At 43.8% G+C, this 24,722-nt stretch overlaps 1 protein-coding gene across 1 annotated transcript in view; it reads right to left on the reverse strand.

Annotated features, from left to right (window-relative positions):
• The window catches only part of KAZN (kazrin, periplakin interacting protein), a 538,050-nt gene that overhangs the window by 512,715 nt on the left and 613 nt on the right, over positions 1 to 24,722 (reverse strand). Inside the window, exon 2 of the mRNA XM_011939915.1 lies at positions 24,653 to 24,722. This exon is cut by the window's right edge and continues 10 nt beyond it. Within this exon, the coding sequence (XP_011795305.1) occupies positions 24,653 to 24,722 (70 nt within the window). The remainder of the gene's footprint in view (positions 1 to 24,652) is intronic.

Raw genomic sequence — 24,722 nt, forward strand, 5'->3', positions numbered from 1 at the left:
ACTATGGGTCAAATAAGATATCAAAAGAGAAATAAAAGTATTTTGAATTGAATGAAAATGAACATACAAGGTATTAAAATCTGTGGGATGCAGCCAAAGCAATGCTTCAGGAAATTTTATAGCACTAAACAGCTATATTAGAAAAGAAGAGAGATGTTTTTAAATTATTATGTTTAAATGTTTATTTTAGATTCAGGGGTACATATGCAGGCTTGTTATCTAGGTATATTGTGTGTCATGAGCATTTAGTGTATAGATTATTTCATCACTCAAGTACTAAGTTCAATATCTGATAATTATCCTTTCTGCTCCTCTCCCTCCTCCCATCCTCCCATCCTCAGGTAGGCCCCAGTGTCTGTCGTTCCCTTCTTTGTGTCCAAGTGCACTAAATGTTTACCTCCCACTTATAAGTGAGGACATGTGGCATTTGGTTTTCTGTTCCTGCATTAGTTCACTGAGGATAATGGCCTCCAGTTCCATCTATGTGGCTGCAAAGGATAGGATCTTGTTCTTTTTTAGGCCTGCATAGTATTCCATGGTGTGTCTTATGTACTACATTTTCCTTATCCAGTCCACCATTGACAGGCATTTAAGTGGATTCCATATCTTTGCTATTGTGAATAGTGCTTCAATGATCATATGCATGCATGTGTCTTTATGGTAGAATGACTTACATTCCTTTGGGTATATACCCAATAACGGGATTGCTGGGTCAGGTGGTCATTCTGTTTTACAATTTTCTGTGAGAAATTGTCAAACCACTTTTCATATAGCTGAACTAATTTACATTCCCACCAGCAGTGGATAAGCATTCTCTTTTCTCCACAACCTTGCCATCTGTTATTATTTTGACTTTTAAACTAAAAAAAAAAAAAAGTAAGAACACTGATACCCAAAGAAGTTCAGCAAATTTTCTAAGGTCATACAGGTATTTAAGCATCAGAGTTAAGATCTGAACCAGACTTATTAGATTCCAAAGACAAAGTTTTTGACACCTCCCTAATAAGAAGAATCAGAATGAAGGGATAAACCCATAATCTGAATTTCATTTCAGATGAGGCTTAAAGGTGAAACAGAGTTTAGACACATTTTAATTAATATTTTCAAAAAACACAAGAAATCTCAAAGATACCTTATTTCACTAAACATAATATTATTTGTCACTGTCTGCTGTATTTTTTTCCAAACTCCCATGAAGGCCTAATATTAAGCAAACCCATACTTTCCAATTAGAATTGATCAATGTACTCTCCTCTTCCAGAATGGAGTCTCCATGGGCTGATTTCAGGGACGTTTGATCAGTCAACATTTAAACTTTATTAAATGTTCACTGTATCTTAAAAGAAGTCAGAGCACACCTGATTTCAAGCAGCTCACAAGGTAAAGGAGGAAATGAATCTGTGTAATTTTCTTCTAAAACAGCCTCTTCAACTAGTGTTGGGAAGAGGAGATGCTGCCTCAGTAGCTGACTGTCTGCAATGTTCAAGTTAGAACAGCCTGGTCCCAGGGCTCTTATACTTTTTGCCCTGTTCAAGCAGTAAGTACAGGCTTTGTAAGGTTTCTTAGGGTTTGCAACTTTCCCATTGTATTAGTCTGTTCTCAGGTTGCTAATAAAGACATACCTGAGACTGAGTAATTTTTAAAGGAAAGAGGTTTAATGGACTCACAGTTCCACATGGTTGGGGAGTCCTCACAGTCTGGCGGAAGGCAAGGAGGGGCAAAGTCACATCTTACATGGCGGCAGGCAAGAGAGCTTGTGCAGGGGAACTTCCCTTTATAAAACCATCAGATCTTGTGAGACTTATTCACTACCACAGGGAAACCAGCCCCGTGATTCAATTATCTCCACCTGGCCCCATCCTTGACACATGGGGATTATTACAGTTCAAGGTGAGATTTCGGGGGGGACACAGCCAAACCGTATCACCTCTGCTTGCTATTTTCTTGTCTTCTGTCTGGTTCCCCAAAGCAAAGTGACCTTGGAGAGTTAGTGTGGTCCTAAGAGGTAGCCTGGGGGCTCTGAGGAGACCTGTCCCTGTGGTTCCTTATAATCCAGAGTCTAGCAGAACAGAGGTTGGTTAGAAGGCAAAGCAGAATTAGTAGAGTCAGAGCTCTTCTTAAACAAGCATGTGGATTAAACACACGTACTTTCTGCATTCAGAAGTGACAAAGACCTACTTGTAAAATGCCATATCCATTTGTGAGAAAATAATACACTTGTGGCACAGTTGTCTTGAAAAGCCTGGCATGACTCTGGCTGCTGAGCAGTAAGCCCCCCTCTTTCCACCCTCCAGCCATTGATTAGCCCCATTAGCAGGTAACAAATGCCTTGGGTGGCCCCGCTCCAGTCCCAGTGGACCAGCACATGAAGGATTTGGCCTCCATCTCCAACAACTGTCTTTTCACTTGGCAGCTCCCCTGAGAGGTAGAAGCCCCAGGAAAATGTCCCCCCCCCTTGGAGCTTCCCATCTGCTCTGTGGCCAGCCAGCAAGTTCCTACATGGAGAGGCTGATGTGACAGCTCCAGTTTCCAGGACAAGCAGAGATGATGAAGACCGTCTATCCCAACAAACCAGCACACTGATGATGACAACGGGGACACTTTCAAAGAAACTTAGCTTGTGCAAGAGACTCCGCTGGGAGATTTCCATGGCAGCACCTCTGAGGATCCTCACAACAACCCTAAAATGCAGATGCTTCTATTATTTCCATTTTAAAGATGCTAAAACTGGGGCTGAATGAGATGAGGCACTTCGCTCAAGGTCACTCACAGCTATTATAGTATAGGGGTGGGACTTGAGCTCATGACTGTTATTTGAGAAGGCCTCTTGCCCACTGTGGTATTCCGGCTGGCTACTGCCACCCTACAACTTTCTTGGTATTTTCAGAAAGAAGCAGAAAGAAGAGGAAAGTTTCCACGGTTACCCTGTCACAAATCTCCTCTGGACAACATGTGCCCCAAATCTATCCAACAGGGCTCCCTAAAGACCTGGCTGAGCCCTGGAATCTTAGAAACCTATTCCAGCTTCTTGCCACCCAGAGAAGATGTGGCAAAATGGAGATTGCATCAATAATAACCAGTGATACTAATAGGAATGATCACAATCAGTTTCACTGGGTGTTTCTGATCTGTTAGGCACTGCTGAGTCTTGTGTGAATGAACGTATTGAATACTCTCAGCAACTTTCAGAAATGGGTGCTCTTACCAGCTGCATTTAACACTTGAGGAAAGCTGCCCATTAGTTTTAAATAGAATTGTTTCAAACAATTTCAAAATTATCTAATTTTTCTCTTGCGCTTACAATTTAGGGAGAAGCAGATGGTATACTTTTGCAGAGACTATACATACACATATAAAATACGCATATATACACAGATCTTACCATTGTACAAATGGGTAACTATGCAGATGGGTAACTGTACTTACTATTGTACAGATGGGTAACTGTTAACCCAGCAGGGGCAAGGCTACAATGCATTGACCTGGGGAGATGAGATGAGGCTAAAACTGAACTTAAAGTGATTCAATGCCACTATTCAACAGCCAAAAAGGCAGAAACAACTCACGTGTCCATCAATAAATGAATTGATATCATGTGGTATAGCCACACACTGGAATAGTATACAGTAATAAAGAGGAATGAAGTGCCGATACATGCTACAACATGGATGAGTCTTTTTTTTCTTTTTTCTTTTTTTTTTTTTTGAGACGGAGTCTCGCTCTGTCGCCCAGACTGGAGTGCAGTGGCCGGATCTCAGCTCACTGCAAGCTCTGCCTCCCAGGTTCACGCCATTCTCCTGCCTCAGCCTCCCAAGTAGCTGGGACTACAGGTGCCCACCACCTCGCCCGGCTAGTTTTTTGTATTTTTTAGTAGAGACGGGGTTTCACTGTGTTAGCCAGGATGGTCTCAATCTCCTGACCTCGTGATCCACCCGTCTCGGCCTCCCAGAGTGCTGGGATTACAGGCTTGAGCCACCGCGCCCGGCCGTGGATGAGTCTTAACATCATCATGCCAAGTGAAAGAAGACAGTCACAAAAGGTTACATGTTGCATGATTCTATTTACATAAAGTGTCTGGTATGAACAAATCCATAGACACAGAAAGCAGATTTGTGGTTGCCAGGAGGTGGAGGCAGGGAGAATGGGGAGTGACTGCTTAATGGGTACAGGGTTTCTGTGTGGGGTGGTTAAAAGGTTCTGGAACTAGATAGTGGCAATGGTTGCAAAACATTGTGAAAAGTATTTTTAATGTGAATTGCACATTTTAAAATGATTTAAATGGCAAACTTTCCGTTACACGTATTTCACTACAATAACAAAAGAATGATTCAATGCCTGGCACAGTGGCACATGCCTGCAATCCCAGTGCTTTGGAGGGATGAGGTGGGAGGATTGCTTGAGGCCAGGAGTTCAGAGACCAACGTGGACACCATAGCAAGACACTGTCTTTACAAAAAAATTTAAAAATTAGCCAGGTATGGTGACACCCACATGTAGATCTAGCTACTTAGGAGGCTGAGGTGGGAGGACTGTTTGAGCCCAGAAGTTTGAGGCTGCAGTGAGCTATGATTGCATCACTGCAATCATAGCCCAGGCAACGGAGTAAAATTTTGTCTTAAAAAAAACAAAAAACAAAAAACACAAGAATGATTAAATTCCTTTTTCATTGTGCATGGGGTAAAACTGGATTCCTTTTCTTAGTTTATCAGAACCTTCTAAATCTGTCTTCTACCCCTGCATTCTCAGTCTCACTCACTCTCATCTCAATGTCCCATTAACTCTCCCATCACACCCAGATCTTGAGCAAAACCCAAACACTGGCCAAACCCAACAAGCCATGCTGTCTCCCTGCCATGTCTGTATCCTGCAGGAAGCTCTGCCCAAAGACCCACCTACACCTTCTTGACCCGAAGAAGACCTACTTGCCCTTCTAGACTTCTGCTCAAGTGAAGGCTCCTTTGGAGACTGTCAGGGAACCCCTCACCTTTCCTTCGGCCTGGGCAAAGTGTCCCTTGTCAACACTTTTACGTATCTTGCACATACTACTATCATTGTACTTGTCACAGTGTGTTGTCATTGAGAGTGACACGTGCTGGTTCAAAATACAGGCTTTGGGGTCAGTGGGCCAGAGTTCAAATGTCAACTCTACCCACGGTGTGGTCACAGACACATGATTTAATCACTTTGTGCCTCAGTTGCCTGACCTGTCAAAATTGGACTAATAATAAAACGATGTGAGGATTAAACATGAAAATACATATATAGCTTTTAGAACGGTGCCTTGTCCCTTCTAGTTACTCCATCATGTTAGTGTCACTTATTATCTTCATCATTACCATTGTCCTCTCCCTGCCCCAGGAGCTTCATGAACTCCATTAGCCCAGCATGGGGCCAGCCATGGGGCAGGTGCCCAAGAAATACGTGCAGAATAAAATTATGATCCCTTTATTCCATTCTTCTCATCTTCCTGATGGGAAAATGGAGACTTGAATGGCAAAGTGATTAGTCCAAAGTCATGTCACCAGCTCAAGGCAGAAGACAGTCTAGAACTTTGGCCTTTTCATGTCAAATCCTCACTCTCATCACTAGAATATGCCGGGGTGGAGGCCATGTCCCAGCATGTTTCCATGGACATGGGACACACCTTACAAACCAGATGAAGAGTGAAGCAAGTGCTGGACTCAGCTGCTATCTTGCAGCACCCAAGGCCTTTCCTTGCTTAACAATGAGAGCTTGAAATATCAGCAGCCGAGCTATAAATAACTGAGAAAAAAAAAGAATCCAGAAATTAACTAAGGGTCTGTCAGTGAGTCAGTGGGGCTCCCTCTCCCAGGGAGGATGATGCATGAGCTGTCGGAGATAAGACTCTGGTCGGGCATATTTAAGGTGAGCACAGATAGCAGTGGGCACTTGGGGAGTCCCTTCTGCCACTGCCAAATGGGAAAGCCCATAGATCAAACCACAAAATAAATGAGGACATTAAAGCTTCATACACTTTGGGATTTTTATTTGAAAAACCGAGATTCCAATTTTAACTAGCTCCTCCTCAAATGGTTGTTTTGTCACTCCCAAGAAACATCACTCTTTAGCACTACAGGTCTTCCATGGGACACTCTGGATAGCTTTAATACACAGTTCCATATTCATAGCTGATATTTATTGAATCCTTAGCATGTATGTACCATGCACTTATCACCAGGATTCACGTATATTTACTCACTTTATCTTTATAAAAATCCCATAAGGTACGAGCTACAGGCAAACCTTGTTTTACTGCACTTTGTAGATACCAAGTTTTTTTTTTTTTTTTTACAAATCAAAGGTTTGTGGTAACCCCTCATGCAGCAAGTCTATCAATGCCATTTTCCCAACAGCATGTGCTGACTTCATGTCTCTGTATCAGCATTTTTTAGCAATAAAGCATTTTTAAATTAAGGTATGTAGACTTTTGAGACAGAATGCTCTTGTACGCTTAATAGGCTACAATGTAGTATAAACATAACTTTCATATGCGCTGGGAAACCAAAAAATTTGTGTGACTCACTTTATTTCGATATTTGCTTTATTGTGGTGACCTGGAATGGAACCTGCAATCTCTCTGAAATATGCCTGTATCACAGAACAGCCGCATAACATAGATAGCAAAGCATCTGTTACGGGACCCAGCAAAAAGGCATGCTGGGAAGTGGTGGGGCTGCGGGTTTAACCCAAGTATCTGAATCCAGTGAAAGGACTGGAGTCATACAACCAAGGTTGCTGTCTTGCAGGATCCTTGAGAGACTAAATAGAAACAACGATGGAAGTGGCTCATGACACTCACCGAATGACCAAAGGTATGGGCCATGTCATCCCCTGGACTTGTAAGGGACAGCATAGACAGCCCCTTAGGAGCTGGCTGGAGTTAATAGCGATTTGATGGACACCCACCACTATATTACAAATGGTCAGGAGCACAGTGAATGCAAATGAGGCCACGAGGGCAGAAACCCAGCCTTCCCAAGTGTATCCTGCCTGCATTGAAATGTCCTGGTTCTATCTCTGAGCTTCATATTTCATGCAAAAGGCAACCCTGAGATCGCGGCTCCAAGAAACCCTAGGGAGGACAATCAGGATGACAAATGGAGCCCTCCTCCTTGTATCTCAGAAATGCCAAGAGGTGTAGGTGATGGGCTGAAATACCTAAACACAACAGGGGAGTGAGCCTTCGCTGAGGCTGATTTATGGGCAGAGGGGCCCAGCCCTCACCTTTATTTACATTGCTTGGAGCACATAAACTCCAAGAAAATTTAGTGTTTTAATTTGGGCATCTGGCTTGTGCTTTTTGTTTTTTTTTCCTAAATCACCCTCTTCTATGCTCCCTAGAAAGTCAGACCAAGCCATAAACTCCATACCACAGGTCTCCTCTGTTTCTAGCTTGTCTGTTTCAGAATTTAAGTTATTTGAGGGCACAGAAAGGATGAGTTTATGCCACACAAAGGTTCTGCTGGGATCTGCAGCACAGATCTGTGTAGCAGCTGGGACACTGCATGAGGAAGCTTGGGAGTCAAGATAACACGAATTGGACCAAGAGGCCAGAGGTCTTGTTCTAGTCCAGGTTCTGCTATAAAGGGCTGTATAGCCTCAGCAGGATCACTTGCACTCTCCAGCCTCAGTTTCTCCAACTGCAAAGTAAAGACTAGATGAGGTTGTCTTCAGTGTCCCTTCCTGGATTGTGTAGGCATTGTGTCATTCCACAACCCACATGGGCACTTCCTTCTGGTGCCACCTTCTTCTCTGCACCCCAGCTTTCACGTGTCTCTCCTGCACCTGTCTCTGGCAGAGTTGGCAGGCTGACATCATCTCTGCTCAAGCCAGGTGAGACCGCACTCTCCAAGATGAACTGCCTGTCCTTTAAGAAATGTTTTAAGGTGGAACTGATGGATTGGGTGATATTATGAATGGTCAGAAGTTGTAGAAATTCAGAAATGGGAGGGACTTCAGAGAAGTCTTACCAAATGCCAAATGCCCTCATTTTGACTGAACCAGTGTCTCAGTTCCTAAGTCACTTCCCGGGATGCCTCTCGCAAGTTGCGGAGGCTGGCGGGGATGCCACACCCTACACCTTGGCCATACGGTTGGCACCAAGCCCTCGTGGAAGTGAGAAGTCCCCTCTACTCCTCTTTTTTCTTTTTTTTTTTTTTGAGATGGAGTCTCACTCTGACATGGAGGCTGGAGTGCAGTGGCATGATCTCAGCTCACTGCAGCCTCTGCCTCCCAGTTTCAAGCAATTCTTGTGCTTCAGTCTCCTGAGTAGCTGGAATTACAGGTGTGCACCACCACACCAGGTAGTTTTTGTATTTTTAGTAGAGACAGGATATTGCCATGTTGGCTACGCTGGTCTTGAACTCCTGGCTTCAAATAATCTGCCTGCCTCACCCTCCCAAAGTACTAGGATTACAGGTGTTGAGCCACCGTGCCTGGCCCACTCTGCTCTTCTTTAGCCTCTTAGTTGTAGGGTCAAGGCCAGAACCCAGGTCTCTGGATCCCACAATGGGGCTCTCCTCTGCAGTTCTTCCCTCCTCTGGCTTCCAGCAGGTGGTGGGCACCTTACTTGTCCGGGTATCCTGGGAGCTCCTCACGATGCTCTGTCAATCATAGAATGCTTCATGAATGTTAGCTGAACAAAGAAACCAAAGAATAAACTCAATTTCCTTCCTCAGTGCCTGTAGGGATACTGGCGACTTATGAACATTTGTTAACGACATTTACAGGGGAATTGGCAAGTGCCAAGTAATGTGCTCTGTGCATCACACACATTCTACCTGAATCTTACAGCCCTGGGAGGTCAGGATCAGCATTATCCCTATGAGGAAACCAAAGCCTATTTTAGTAAAGCAACTTGCCCACTTCACCCAGCTAGGAAGTGTTAAGAGACAGGATTTGCACTTGGCAGTGGACTCCAGAGATTTCTGTCCTGCGCTATAGATCCTGAACTTCCTTGCATCAGCATCTTCGTTTGTTCAAACAAATTGTTCATGCAAAAACCAGTGAGGCCCTTCTCCTAGTAATTACTGTCTCTCAGTGTTTCTCTGGGTTGTATTCAAATGACAACATACTGTGGCTACTAAACTTGTCATTTTCTTTGGCGGTCAATCTTGAAAGCGAAACACAATGAACAAAAGAGTCCTCCCAACTAGATCACATTGGGTTTTGCGCATGTATTTTTCTCCTGAACATCTAAACCCAATGTGGGAGGTGCTTTGCCAGCAGGCCCAGCAGATGGTCACCCAGGCTGGATCCAGCCTTGTACTGACCATGTCCTGCTGCAGAGCTCTCATCCTTAGCAAAGTTGGGCCTCTGCCTCTCTCTAATGTTCACTCCCAAGTCCTGCTGAGCCCTCCAGCCAAAGATTAACCAAACACGAAGGAAGAGAAATGAAAACCATTTTCTGGGCTCTTCCAGGTGATTTTGATTGCAGGGAATGCAGGGAATAAACCACTGTTAAAAGGAAGGCTTATTATAAAGAAAATGGTTTATTATAAGACAGCTTAGGGTGTTTGCAGAGGAACAGTGAAATGGTTTTGTAAATGCCATCTTCTCTAATAAATCTGAATGCTGCTGGAGAGATTAGGCCATTACCCATCGTTGGCATAAATGAGAAAATGATATGACGGATCACATGCTTGAGGGGTTTTAGGATATTGCTGGAGATGAGGCAGGGTGACACTAGTTAGTGATGGCAGTTGGCCAATCGCATCGTATTGCCGGAAATCTAGCGTGGGGCCAGTTCTGTTATTCTGACCACAACTGGTGCTTTCTGGTACTCATACCAGGAAGTCACTCTGCAGAAATTTTGCAGAGTTTTCTGAAAGCCAGGGGCCCAAATTACAGGTTAATCAGCTGTGTCACAGGGAGGCAGAGTTGGGTTTGAAGAACAGAGGAATCCCTTAAAATCAGCAGAAGACTCAAAGTCCCAGGGCAGAGGCCATAGTTTTCCAAGGCACTTGTCAAGTACCTCACTGCACCTGACATTTTGGAGCACCACATTGATCCGGGCCCAACCTGTGGGCCGTAGAGACTCTGGGTAGCCAGAGAAGGTAACAAGAAGTCCAAAATCCACACATCTCCAACCTGCTGCCTGTGGGCACAATGAATTATTTTTCTTGCATGTGTATATCATTATTTTTCAAATATATGCAATACAGAAGCAGCATCCATTTGACAAAGCTACTGAATTCACTGTAATCTTTTGCATTTAGGTATCTTCTCAAACAGAGAGCAAAAATATGACTACTAAAATGTAGGAGCCAGAATTTTCTTTCTCTCTTCATTAAAAACACTAGGAATCACTATTCAGTGAGAATATGGATGGCAGAAACATGAAATCCAGATGTTAACTTGTGGTATGGAATAACCATCTTAATTAAAGTTTAAACCATTGAAAACTGGCCCCTGGCTAAGTGAGTATGCGCCTGCTCACCAGGGAAATGATCATTCTGTCGGTGGGAGTTCGCGGCACACTATCTGTTTCCTCAGAGTACAATCCCCGGCCTCAGCCTGCCAGCCTCTGTGAGTTGAGCCTCTCAGTCTCTACCCTTCCCTTTGGTTCATGGTGAAGACATCTGGATGATCTCTTGTATGAATCACTTGTGATACTGACCATAACCTCAAATGCAAGTCTAGGGTACCTATGCATTAAAAAGCTAGGACACACTCAACAGGACATCACAGGAAGTTCGGCTCCTCCTGGGAACAAGGCTTCTAAGTGACATAGAAAGTTCAGGAGAAGGACTTGGGTTCTGGAACAAAATATCCAGTCTTGCCTTTGGGAGACAGAAATCAGTTAAGGAAATAAAGTGGTTTTGTTAATAAGTCAAAGAGGAGAGAATTCATAGTTCAATAATACAATGCACTATTAATAACCGAGAGTTCTATCTAAGAAATCCCAAAATCTGCTAAACTTCATGCCAGGCGCAGTATGTTAGTCCCTTAAACCAGCAGATCCCAAGCAGGGAATGCTTTCATCCCCAAAAGGACATTTGGCAATATCTGATGATGTTGGTTGTCACATAATGGGGTTGCTACTGGCATAGATGTTGCTAAATGTCCTCAAATGCACAGGACAGCCCCCCACCCCCACAACAAAGAATTATCTGGCCTAGAATGTCAACAGTGCTGAGGTCAAGGACCCCTGCATGAAACCAGCCCAGACACTCTACCACAGAGGTGTTATCAGCCTCATGTTCCAGATGAGGAAGCTGAGAGCTGGAACATCCCACAGCACCTACATCATATCACCAGGATCTGAATCAGGCCTCGCTTGTTCCCTTAAACCCATATTTCTTTGCTGCATTATCTGGAAGATAGAAGTGACCTCCTCATTTCATAACAAGGAAACTGAGGCTCAGATGTCAAGTGTCCCACCCTGCATCTCACCATGACCAATGACTCTTTGTCCCTTCTCAGTTCTTTTGAAGTCAGTGATGAAGGCAAGGGCTCCATAGCTCAGGGGTTAGAGCACGGGTCTTGGGAAGTCAGTGATAAAGGCTGAACATAAGTGACTCCGTCTCAAACCACTGAGCGGCAGCAAATGTCTCTTCCTCCTGTCCATTAACCACAACACCCCTAGTAATTAACTTCTCATTTTTGCTCCTTTAACACTATAATCTAGTAGTTTTATTGCTCATGTTTAATTCACTAGCTCACTCATTCATCACCATTTATTAAGCTCCTCCTGTATGTCGAGCTGGGTCAGAGACAAATAAACAAGAACTATTAATACATGTCCAAGGGTTGGCAAATGATCACCCCAGGGCTACCTGTTTTTATAAATAAAGTTTTATTGGAATACAGCCATGCCCATTTATTTACCTGTTGTCTATGGCCGCTTTTGCATTATAACAGCAGATTTGAGGAATTGCAACAGATACGTTATGGTGCTCAAAACCTAAACTATTTATTATTTGGCTGTTTTTAGAAGAAGTTTGCCAACTTCCACACTAGCTCCACTATTGAAGTCACAAAAGGGAAGCACTAAAATGAACTTCAAAACAAGAAGCACTTTCGTCTATGCCTATATTAATAACTATAATATCCATTAGTTTGAGGAAATCTTAATTATTATTATTATTATTATTTTTTTTTTGAGACAGGGTTTTGCTCTATCACCAAAGCTGGAGTGCAGTGGTGCAATCATAGCTCACTGCACCCTCAAAATCCTGGTCCCAAGTTGATCCTCCTACCTCAGCCTCCCAAGTAGCTGGGACCACGAGTGTGCACCAACAAGGTCAGCTAATTTTTAAGATTTCTGTAGAGATAATGTCTCACTATATTGGCCAGGCTGATCTTGAACTCTTGGGCTCAAGCAATCCTCCCACCTCGGGAGGGTGCATACTCTTACGCATTTAATTCTAACACAAATCTAAAACTCAAAAACCCCAACACATTTTGATCCTCAAAAATACTTTCTACTTTTCTAGAATCCATTATAAATAGATCTTCAAATGAAGTTCCAATGTCTATTATTTCTATTTTGCTGTCAGAAGTTGGGAAAGCCCAGAAGAATGTTCCTTGTTGCACTGGAATTGAAACAGAGATCAGAGTCCCAGCCACTGGACTTGCCACTTAGGAGTCAGTGGACCTCAGCTGGTCACCTGCTACACTGCAGAGACCACTGGGTTGATACCTCCCCTTCCATTCCTCTAAGATGCACAGAAAAAAATGCCCCATTCCAATCTCCCTGAGTTTTCTGCCATACTCTTGGCTTGTGATCTGCGGATAAAATTCCATTCACCTGAGTCCAGGATCTGGGCATGAAGCTGGACCACTTGCTGTCCAGGCAGTTACAGCCACAGCGACAGTGACCACATGAATCTAAACAACCAACAGGTTAGCTAGAGAATTCAAACCAACACATTTTGGTTGCATATTAACCCAAAGACCCTAATAAAAGAGCTTCTAAAGGTCTAATGGGATCTCCCTAAAGGGATAGTGAAAAAGAGAGAGAAATTAGGCAGATTTATTGTGTTTGCTAAATCCTGCCCCCGGCACCAAAGAATACACACATCTACCAGTCTCTACACAGGTGTATTTTCCAGAGTAAAATATCTTAAATTATGATGGTATAGAGTGCAAAAAAAAAAAAAAAAAAAAAAAACCAACAAATTCTCCACAGGGGAGCCATTGCCAGATCTAGGCCACTGAAATAAACAGGACATTCTCCTGGTGTAATCTCTGACCTTGTTTACAGATCCCTAACTGTTTGTTAGGGAAACTAGAAGAGGAGAAACTCTTAGCTCAGGCATTAAGAAGACAGGTCATTGGGGCCAGGCATGGTGGCTCACGCCTGTAATCCCAGCACTTTGGGAGGCTGAGGCGGATGGATCACGAGGTCAGGAGATCGAGACCATCCCGGCTAACACAGTGAAACTCCATCTCTACTAAAAATACAAAAAAATTAGCCAGGCATGGTGGCGGGTGCCTGTAGTCCCAGCTACTCGGGAAGCTCAGGCAGGAGAATGGCATGAACCCAGAAGGCGGAGCTTGCAGTGAGCCAAGGTTGCGCCACTGCACTCCAGCCTGGGCAACAGAGTGAGACTCTATCTCAAAAAAAAAAAAAAAAAAAAAACCAACAAAACAGGTCATTGAAAGAGAAGTCAAATGATTGTAAAACCCCACTGAAAAGAGTAAAGAATCTAGTGTAAAAAAAATTGGATTCATTTGTAAAAATGGATTCCCCTTTCATCATGGGCCACTCATTGGACAGGAGGCTCAGAGTATGAGGGCACAGTCTTGAAGTGATGGTGTCTCCATCCAGGCCTTACAAGACACAGTGGCCCATGCCCAGGAGGGAGTGGCCCAGCCAAGGTCAGACCTCACCCAGCCATGAGCTATGGGGCAGTTCTCCTCCCACACTGTGCAGCTGGGCCTGCTTTTAGCGTGGGGAAAGAGAGGGCAAGTTGGTTCAAAACCCAGCTCAACAATCTTAGACAAATCAATTTAAATTGCTGTGCCTCAGTCTCTTGAGTTGAGAAATAGATTGCTGTGTCTACCTCAATTCAATGACATGGACCAGTTGGTAGGGTCCATTGGGATGATGCCTGTGAAACTCTTTGGACACTGCAAAGAGATGGCTAGGTAGAGAGACTGTAGTGCTTCCAAGGAGCCCTCTTGATTGTCAAGAAAAGAGGAAAAGTGAATAAATGCAGGAGAATCCTGAAAAAAGCGTGCTGAGCATCAGCTCTGTAAACTGACGTTCCACCAAGCTCTTGTTTTATAATAAATGTGATAACACTGAAAGAGTTAGAGGGTGGGTTTTAAGTTGACTCATGGTAGAATCAACCCTGGTCTTGACCAGACGAGTTTAAACAAGGTTGTTTTTGTTTTATTTTGTTTTTGTAGTTGCTGATGAGAATGACCCAACCTGTGGAAGCTGACCAAGAGATCATGATCCTTCTCTACAGGACTTCCATTAAAACTTGAACATGCCTCTCTTCTCCAGCAGGGCTGCCTGGTACCATGTCAAGTTGCAAACAGGGCACTGTGCGTATGTTTGCCGAGAACAGGCTGACCATCCCCACAAAATGGCAGCTAAGCCTTGTCTTTCTGTTAACACCCAAATACTGAAGATGCACTGAATAGTACTGTTTTTTCTTGCTTTACACAGTAAACTTTATAGGAATAGGAAAAGCAATCCAGTTGATGAGCACATTTATTAAGATAATCAATACACATATAATTCCAGGTCATGTTTCCCCAGGTATCATTTATCATGCTCTATGGTCCCACAACTGCACTCTCCAGGGCCAGTATCAAATTTCTAACTCTCCTACCTTGCCACCACCAAGAAATGGTGAGTGTATTCTTGCCAATTTCAAATGGCAGGAGTGGGGATTTAAAAAAAAGAGATGATATTAATCCCACTGTATTCCAAGTTGCACTTGCCAAATTAAAGCAAATACATCATGTTCAATGGTTTAAATACACCATGTTCAAGTTAATCAAGGAAAATGAACGAACTCATTTGTTGCAGCTGACCAGAAGCCTGAGACCTCGCTGGGGAGATGATACAAAGGGTGAGCTTACTTTAAAAGATGCCGGTATTTCTGTCCTGAAATTCACATCTTTTTTTAATTCTCTTTGAAAAGAGGACAGAAAAACTATTATTCAAGACCTAAACCCAGTAACATCCACATCTTCCTTCTCCTTAAGATGCACTCTTTCTCTGGGGGAGAAGGTCCCAGGTACTAGCTGTTCTCTGCAGTGTCTGATACCAATCTATCCAAACAGTGGTACTTTTTAATAATCTATCACAGCCAGTTTTAACCTCTAGTGGTGAAATTAATGTATTTTCCAGCATGCTTTTATTACATATTACCATTGTCATGCACATCTGTGAAGGCTTCTGTATTTGTCACTTCACTGTCTAATTTTTCCATTACACCCATCTAGACCTTTATTAGAAAATTATGTTTCCATGTCAGTTGTACCTATGAGGCTATGAGTCCAAGATAACTCAGTCCCCATCTTATTAAATCTGTGGTCTCTGGGCCTATGTGCCCGATCTCTCACAATAGATGGAGACAGAGAGAAGGGAAGAAGAAGAAAGGAAGAAAAAAAGGAGAAGGGAAGGCGTTAAGCAAAAAAGCAAAGCCATCCTACTGGCATGTCTTTGGGCTACCTGACAGTGACATCTGGATATTCTCGTCTTAATGAAGCAAGCAGATTCCAGGGTCAGCCAAACGTGTGAACCTGTGTTCTAATCCCGTTTTTCTGTTCACTAGTGGACTACTTTCCAGAACTTGGAAAAGCAACTTAACTCTTCTAAGCTTCAATGTCTTCATTGTGGAATGGAGGGGATAACAATATCTAACTCTCTGTAATATGAAGGTAAATCGAGAAAATGTTTGTTGAGCTCATCACAGTGTCTGGGGAAGCCTCAATGAACACTGGCTATTGCTCTTACTGCCCCCTTGGGTGATCTCAAAAGTCTCTCTGCCTCCCCAGTTCTGATCCTGGAACAGCCCTTTTGCTAAAAATGAGTCCAAATTCCACTGAGAAGCTCTGGGGTCCACTGTTCCCTTTCCCATAAAGGTAGGAAGGTCAAGTCCTCTCTGCGATTCTCTCTGGTCACAGCCCAGCAGTGAGGCAGAGAGAAGAGATTCTCACATCTGAACGTGGCTCAGCACTAAGCAGTCCTCTTACCTCTGGCCAGACAGGAGTCCTTGCTGGCTATGGATTCTCCAGCAGTGACAGAGCATATTTTGTCCAGCAGAACTCTGAGGATTGATGGTGAAGGAGTTAGTGTCTGACATGCAAATCCTAATTATAATTGCCGCAATGCCAACATTAGAACAATAACGGTTTCTTGGGCAGTAACGGGAAAAAGGATGCCAAGCTCCAGAGCATCCTGGTGGAGACGCCAGGCAGTCTCTGGAATCACACTGGCTTGTGTTTGTATCCTGGCTCTGCCACTTGCTAGCTCGGTGACCCTGGGCAGGTCACGTGACCTTTCTGTGCCTCAAATTTCTCATCTGTGAAATGACAAACCCTGCACTTATCTCATAAGGTGGTTTAAAGGATTAGTTGAGGTATTACAGATAAAGAATTTGAAACAGTGCTTAATATATGGTATGTAAGCACTCAGTTAAATTCATCTAATCATTAAATCAATGATCCTCATGATACCCTGTATAAAGTAGACCAAATCCACACACCTTGTAATTTAGTATTCATCCATCTACTCATTCAGCAAGTATTTACTGAGCTATTACATTATGTATAAAGCACTGTTCTAGGTGCTGAGGATACAATAAAATACAGACAAAACTCCCTGACCTCACAGAGCTGTCATTCCAAGACTAACAACTGACATCTTCCCTAATACTACTGCATAAAAAGCAGTTCGCAACCAGGGATAATTGTGACCTGAAGGGGACATCTGGCAACTTCTAGAGACATTTTTGGTTGTCACAACTGGGGTGTAAAGGGTTCTACTGTCATCTAGTGGGTAGAGGCCAGGAATGCTGCTAAATATCCTACAACATACAGGACGGCCCCCTGAGAACACAGAATTATCTGCTCCACATGACAATAGTACTGAGGCTAAGAAACCCTTGCGTGAAGGTATCTGTTTGAGGTTAATAAGTCCTTTGTTGGGCATGGTCTCAGGGTGCTGGAGGCTACTGCGGCCACAGAGAGAGAACTCAGGCAAAAGAAAGGACATGGGATGGATGGAGACTAAGGCTGCCACAAGATTCTGGCTTTGCCTGGACTCATCCTTCCTAAGAGAGATGAAACACACAAAGTCCAAGAAATTGGAGGCTCCGAGTCCAGGATCAAAATAGTCTTTTTCATTAGTGATAAGTGGCCCCTGGGCTGCCCATCTTGCAAACAGAATCCAGTTCCATCTTTGTCAGTTGATGGCTGAGAGGCTGAGTGATCCCCTAACTCTCAAGCATAAGACTTTACCGTAAGGACCCAGGAACTACCACCAGTCTAGGGAAACATTAATCAGGAGTAGAGACAAGGCTACAGCTCCGTGAACCTTCCTAATGGAACAAGCCAAAGGATGCTTCTGACTCAGGAGACAGGGCAGAGAAGCATACACAGGTTTAAACAGCAGAGAGACCTACTGGGTTTGCATTCCTGGCTCAGTCATGTGGCAGTTGAGTGACCCTGGATGTCAAAGTGGAATGAATAAGAGCACAGACTTAAGAGCCAGAGCTTGGTCACTTCCTGACCATACACCCTTTGGCAAGTAAATGTGTCATCTCTGTGCCTCAGTTTTCTCCTATGGAAAATAGGTACAAGAATGGTACCTGCCCAATAAGTCATTATGAAGACTGAATGCATTAATGAAATGTATTAATCCAAAAAATCACTTAGAACAGTATCTGGCTCAGAGTACACGCTATGCCGAAGTCTGCTATTATCATCACCACTGTAGTCGTCACTATCTCACTGCAAACAAGTGATTTGGTTTCTCTGAGACTCAGTCTCCTCTTTTGAAAAACGGGCATTATATAGTTGACCTTGAACCACATAGGTCTGAATTGTGTAGGTCTGAATTGTGCAGGTCCACTTATATGTGAATTTTCTTCCACCTCTGGCACCCCTGAGACAGCAAGACCAACCCTTCCTCTTCTTCCTTCTCCTCAACATGAAGATGATGAGGATGAAGACCTTTATGATGATCCACTTCTGCTTAATGAATAGCAAATATATTTTCTCTTCCTTTTGATTTTCTTAATATTTTGTTTTCTCTAGCTTACTTGATTTCTCTACTTAATTATAAAATACATAACACATAGGGCATAAAAATATGTGTAAGTCAACTGCTTATGTTACCTGTTAACTGTTTATATTATGCTATGTTTATGTTATCATAAGGCTTCTAGTCAATAGTAGGCTAGTAGGAGTTAAGTATTGGGGGAGTCAAAAGTTATACACAGATTTTTGACTGTGCTGGGTGGGAGCCAGCTGTAGTTGTCACCTCGCTGGCCTCTGGATTCAATAATGCATGTTAAGCACTTGCCAGGGTAGTTGATATATTGTAAGTGCATATTATTATTTATTAAAAAGTTTGACCAAAGTAATGAAACCAGTTCTCATTTACTGCTACATTAAACTATTCACCTTGACCAAAGGGAAAAATACTACATGCTTCAAGATGGTCCCAGAATCCCCAGCGTCTTGTGGCGTACCCAAAAGGTAAGTTCTGAGAACAATAATAATGAGGTATGCAAAGATGAGTGGAGAATATCAGTTTATTTAAAAGGGTGCTCTGTTTTAATAACTCATTACTTCACACAATCTGTAGAGCAGAGGCAATATTGGGAATGGAAGGCCTTTACATCCCCACAAAGGTACCACAGTGCTTGCGGTGGTGGAAGAGGACAGAGGAGAAGGGAGCTGGGCAGGACACTTCCTCTCCCCAACTTCTCTCCCCTCTCCAGCCTGACCGGAAAAGTGGGCAGAGGCCCTGGGGCTCTTTGCTTGCAGGACTGCCTGTTCCAAGCTCCATCTGAGCTCCAGTGCTGAGGTCTCAACTCATCAGAGAGTAAAGGGGCAGGGACCTTTCAGAAGCCTGACCCAAGGGTCTAGCAGGACCCAGTCCACAAAGCCAGCAGAATAAATTTAGCACCAATGATCTTGTAACACACAGCAGCCACTTGCTCAAACAGTTGTTCTTGCCAAACTCATTAAAACTACGTTCAGCTTCTTTCACATTTCCAGCAGCCTAGGACTCCAAGGGGGTAGCAGGAAGGCCCACAGAGTACAACCTCGCCTCTACCACTTAGATCAAAGTTGCATCAAACAAGCAAGAATGTTCTGGTGTCGTGCAACCACACGGGGCGGAAGAAGGCATTCCTTTCCCTGATCTTCCAGCTTCTCCACAACTGAGCTGGGACTGGCAGGGGAACTGGAGGTTGGTAGCAGGGGAACTAGAGGGTGGTGACAGGGGTCAGCAGAACTCTTATCTGCTATGAATCGTCAAGTATGATCTGCCCCTGTGGATGGCCACCCTGTTGGCTTCGGGGAAGATATCCTTTCCTAAATGATTCTGCCTGAACCCCCTATGCATGCAATTCAGGGCACCAAGGCAGAGCAATGACTGCTGGCGGTGTCACTCCTGCCAGATTGTGTGCTACTCACCCTGATATGCAGCCCAAACACTGAGACCTATTTCCACATGCAACATCGCTTAAAAACCCATTCTCTGGGCTCAGCAGGCAGACCGAGTTCTGCTCTTGCCTGATATATGGCAGGGGGAAGAAGTCAGGGACCAATTTCAGGCAAACCATTAAGGTATGGAAAGAACAGAGGAGTTCATGTTGATTTCACTGTCCTTATCTACACAGCCCAGGAATGAATATATAGGTATATAATACATAAAGGAAACATGCAGTGAACGTGGCCAAATCCCAAGCTTGACCTTCTGGGCCCCATATGATGTGCACAGTGAGCAGGCAAAGTTCCAATGAGCTCTTGCCACCTGCCAAGCCCATCTGCTACAAACTCACTGGCAGCCAGGAAGTCACACATTATAACCCTATAGGATTCCTAAAAAGTGCCAACAGTCTTCTTGAGGAGTAACAGGGTGAAGGGATGGAGACGGCCTCTCACGCCTTGCCCGGGGAAGATATGTGACCAGGCTCCCGTTAGACAAGTCAGGTCAGCTCAGACTTCTGGGGTACATCAAAGAGGTGTTGGAAAACCACTAAAAATAATGAAGTGCAGGCTGGAAGCATGAAATGAACCAGAACCAGAGACTTGACTTAAGAGGTCCTTTGAAGGCGTTTTCCAAAGACAATAGAAAGATAGTAAATAATTCCCAATCAATAAGTAATTTCAACCACACTGTACTGATCTGTAAGTAATCCCTTTGTGACCACGCATGGTAATTTTCAGGGAGAAGTCTGAATCCCCATCCCATGACAGCCTACCAGGTAAGGAAAAGACGTGCTCTATTTCAGCCCCTTGATGTGGCTGGAAAACCAAGGCACAGGCTACTTGATGAGCTCTGTAACTTAGGGGCAAGCTAACAGAAGACCCAAGATTCCCCAACATTTTGTTCCATCCTCTCTGCCATTTGAAAATTCTCTTTCTCAAAAAAGATAAAAGTCTGCTTAGGAAAACAAGAGCAGAGGCAGAATGAATTGAGAAGGGGATGCCAGAAGACAGAACTTATTTTGCAAAGCGACAGTGTCTAGCGTCTCCGCAGACTACTCACACATTCAATTCACTCCAAAGGTAATTTATACTTCACGAAAGAGTTTCCAGTGTTGTAGTAATGGTAGATAAGAGTTGTCAGACCTTAAGTAACAGCCTATTTTAATGCCTGGAGAGAAAAATACAACTTGCATGTATTTATGGAAATGTACAAAGGTACAGGAAACTGACCCTTTCCTCCATCCCATTCTAACAAATGCAGTAGGCAGGAAGTCCTGAACACCAAAGAAAGATGCTATCAGCACATTCACTTGCATAGGAATACAAATACAATTATTTCTTTAAAAAAGAAAACTAATGACGGTAGGCATACATCCTACTGGACATTAAGTATTTTGTTATATACAGTTAACACCTATTTGAATTGGGTATGGTAGCACTTAATTGTTTTATTCTATGCATAGCAAAGCAATCAATTGAATCTAATATTAGTCATTCATCAGATAAAACATTTTCAGAGAAACAAACTGCTACATTTTCCCCTCAAAGAACAGCAAGCATTTTAAACACATTTTCCCAGAGATGTGATGCTGAGGAAAACAGCTTAGAAATGTTACTTTAAACAAATCCCTTCTCTGGCTACCAACAACAAGACGAATTGGAACAAATGCTTGGCTCTGTTCTTTCCAAGCCTCCTTCTGTCCACCTGTCAAAGGCTGTCGTGACCCCACCAACGCAAAAGGCAGCCTCTGGAGCTCTGAAATGTGCCATCCTGCACGGACGCCCTCTGCACTGTATGCCAGCATTCTCATTAGGGATTATCCAACTCAGTTGCAGGAGGGAGCGACAAGATGGGCTGGCTGCCAGGAGTTCTTTTAAAACACAGATTCCAAAAGAATATCCTCCGAAGTGCCGAAAGCCCAGATTTTCAGCAGTTCACTTTCTAGATTCTGTTACATAGCAACCATGCCAGCTCACAGGGGCTAACAACCAAGTTAATATTTTGTTTAAATGACACACTGCATTAACCCGCTAGGAAAACCCAAGTTTTCTTCATCAAAAGGGGATACCAACCTACCTACTGCCAGTTGTCATCCCTGGGACAAAACAGCCGATGATGGATTGATGAGCTTGCTTCATTCATTTAAAGAAAGAATTAAAACAACAAAACCGAAAACATTTGAAAATGAATCTAACAATCTCTTGGCAGAGGAAGCAAAAAGTGACTCCCAAAACCATTTCTACTCATATTATTAAAAGTACATTAGCATGCATTTAATATGTGCATAATGCCCTTTTGTTAAAAGATGACTTACACCGTTGCATTTTGAAATGCAAAGATACTCGTTTTACTCAAAACCTTGATTTGAAAATTGATAACTCAATAGCACTTAAATACTCTTAGGGTCTGAGCCCATTGAATTGCACCAACACAGACAAAATGAAAACACAGACTAATGTGGAAGAACAGTCAGAAACCCTGAGGAGTTGAGCCTCCGCGAGCCTCCCTGGAGGTGTATTAAGAAGAAGCAAGTGGAATCCAATCAATTACACTTTAAAATTAACTCGTTTGAGAACTCAAGGCTTCTTTTTAGGATAATGAAAGCAATGGCAAAAGAAACTACCAGACCACCTCTGCAGAGGATTTCTGTGCTAGCAGGATGCTGCCACAGGCTATGAAAAAAACAAAAACAAACCAAAACAACTCCTGCCTCCATCAAAAAAAAAAAAAAAAAGAAAAAATCCCCAGAACTTACAGAGGCTAAATAACGCATCATGTACTGTTGCTACAGACAAGTAAATGATACCCCACTGAACTTATATGGGGGGTTTGTTTTCTTTTCAACCATCACATCTGTTAAAATGCACATCAATTTAGGCGGTTATGCGGCCAACAATCAAGTAAAGTTTAAACCTTTTAACATTTTATTTTCTGATTATAAAAATCGCAAAGTGCCCCTAGTAAAGATTTTGAGACGTACCAATGTACAAAGAGGAGAAATCAAGACCACCCTTCATCCTATCACCCACAGACAGTCACTGACATGGGCAGGCGCGGTCCTGAGAGCCAATGGGAGCTGCTGGTTTTATGTGTTTTTAAGGATATGCAAGAGATCCAAAAGCCATTTTCATTTCCACAGCCCTGTGCATTTGTGTAGGAAAAAAGAACAAGGAAATAGCCCCCTGTTGTTCCACTACAACAATTTAACCATCCGCAAGTATGTCAGTTTCCAAGTTGAGCATGTGTATATCATCACTGCGATGACTGCCTTAGCCTGCCCAGTCTACAACCAGACCCAGGACTCAGATAAAAAGCCACTTAACTTTTCCTTTGCTGAGAAGGGGGCAGACGGTGGAAAATAAATGAGCATTGTTCAGTGTCCTTTACTAGACAGCTTTTGATTCTTAGCAAAATGCCAGTTCTTAGCTATTTCTTTAATGTTAGCAGAGCCTCTGCCTATAAAAAGTGAAGCATTACCTTGCAGTCTGCCTTTCTTTCTTTTTTCCTTTTCCTTTTTTTTTTTTTTTTTTTTTGCACAGGTTCCAGTAGAGAATGTTCTTTCACACACAATGACACCGCAAGGGATGACAAGAATAACCACATGTCAAGCTTGCAGCAAGCACTAGGACCACAACACCTTCTCACCATTACGTCATGGCTACTTCCTTACCAAAGTACTCCCCCCGATTCCCAAGACTTCCGACAGGCTCCCGGAGTACCAAGTTAAGATCTGACTTGGAATTCGACATAAAACTGCACACGGACAGGCTTCACATCTCACATCAAAGAAAGCACACCTTCCCAGGAAGATAAGGTGGAAACAGAGACTGATGGAGAGAACCAGATTCTTAGGAAAACAGACTCTCTCAACACTCAAGAGAAGCTCTTGAAATGACAACAGAACCAGAAAATCATTTTGAGCCACTGAGCAATTGGTACCCTGTACTTCAAGTGACATATTTAGACAAGTGGCCCTCATGGACTGGAGATTTTTTTTCTGTCCTGTTCTGGATTTCAGCAGTTTAATTTGCAATTCAAATGATATTAATAACCAGTGATACTGTTTCTCAAAGGGCAATTAGGGAAAAAGAAAAAAAAAAATCCCCCAAAGCCTGCTTACCCTTTTACTTTCCAAGTCACAGAAACCAAACAGTACATTTTAGGGATGCCTCATCCGCCTTTATGTCTTGCAGGGGGGTTCAGAGCTTAATCTCTGTCAATGTGAATACAAACCAACTGTCTTTTTCTTCCTCTTCTCTAAACTGCAGAGTCCCTTCAAACAGGGGGCTCCCTGCAGCCCACCACCCTAAGCCTTCATTTCTCTACCGCTCAACCTTTGAGGTCTACAATATCCCCCTGGAAAGTGCTCTCGGTGTTTATATTTTCGGAAATTCAAACTCCCTGCTGAGCTGAGCATCTACTGTTGCATCCATAGATTCCAATGCCTAAGAGACCTCAAATGAGAGGAAAATAAAGTCCAGATGCAACTGAGCCAAGGGATTTGGCATCCGCGGAGAAAAGTGCACAGCAGTCCAATCCTCTATCCCAACTACGGGCGGCAGAGCCGGAGTTCTCTTTGGGAAAGAGTCATTTCAAAGGAAGGAGCCTAAGGAAGTGGGGGAACTGTGCCATTCGCCCCTGCGGGGGGTGGGGAAAAGGCCCCGGCATGAAAAGTTTGCCACGGAGCTGGGGGCTGGTGCCATGGAAAGGGCACTTTCTGACGCCGGAAGGGACCTGCAGGCTGCGCCTCGCTCAGGCTGGCCGGGGCCGGTGTGACCGTGTGACCCCGTGCACACTGCGCCCGGGTTTTCGTGAATGACAGCAGCCTGCAACTCCCAGCCGGGGAGCAGCGGTGGCCACCACCGGGCGGAAAGGGTTACAAGCTAGAGTGCAAAGCGATTTCGCCCCGGGCGTGGGGGACCCCGGGTCCCCGTCCACCTCCGAGGCCGGCCGTGCTCCTCTTGCCTTCCTCCGCCCTGGGCGCCAGGGCGATCCTACCTTGCGCTCCGAGCTGGGGGTTCTCCATGTTCGTCGCCGCCAAGTCCCCCGCCGCCGAGGCGCTGGCCGC

The sequence above is a fragment of the Colobus angolensis genome, unplaced genomic scaffold (assembly GCF_000951035.1).
Source record: "Colobus angolensis palliatus isolate OR3802 unplaced genomic scaffold, Cang.pa_1.0 Scaffold185, whole genome shotgun sequence".
In the NCBI taxonomy this organism is placed as follows: Eukaryota; Metazoa; Chordata; class Mammalia; order Primates; family Cercopithecidae; genus Colobus; species Colobus angolensis.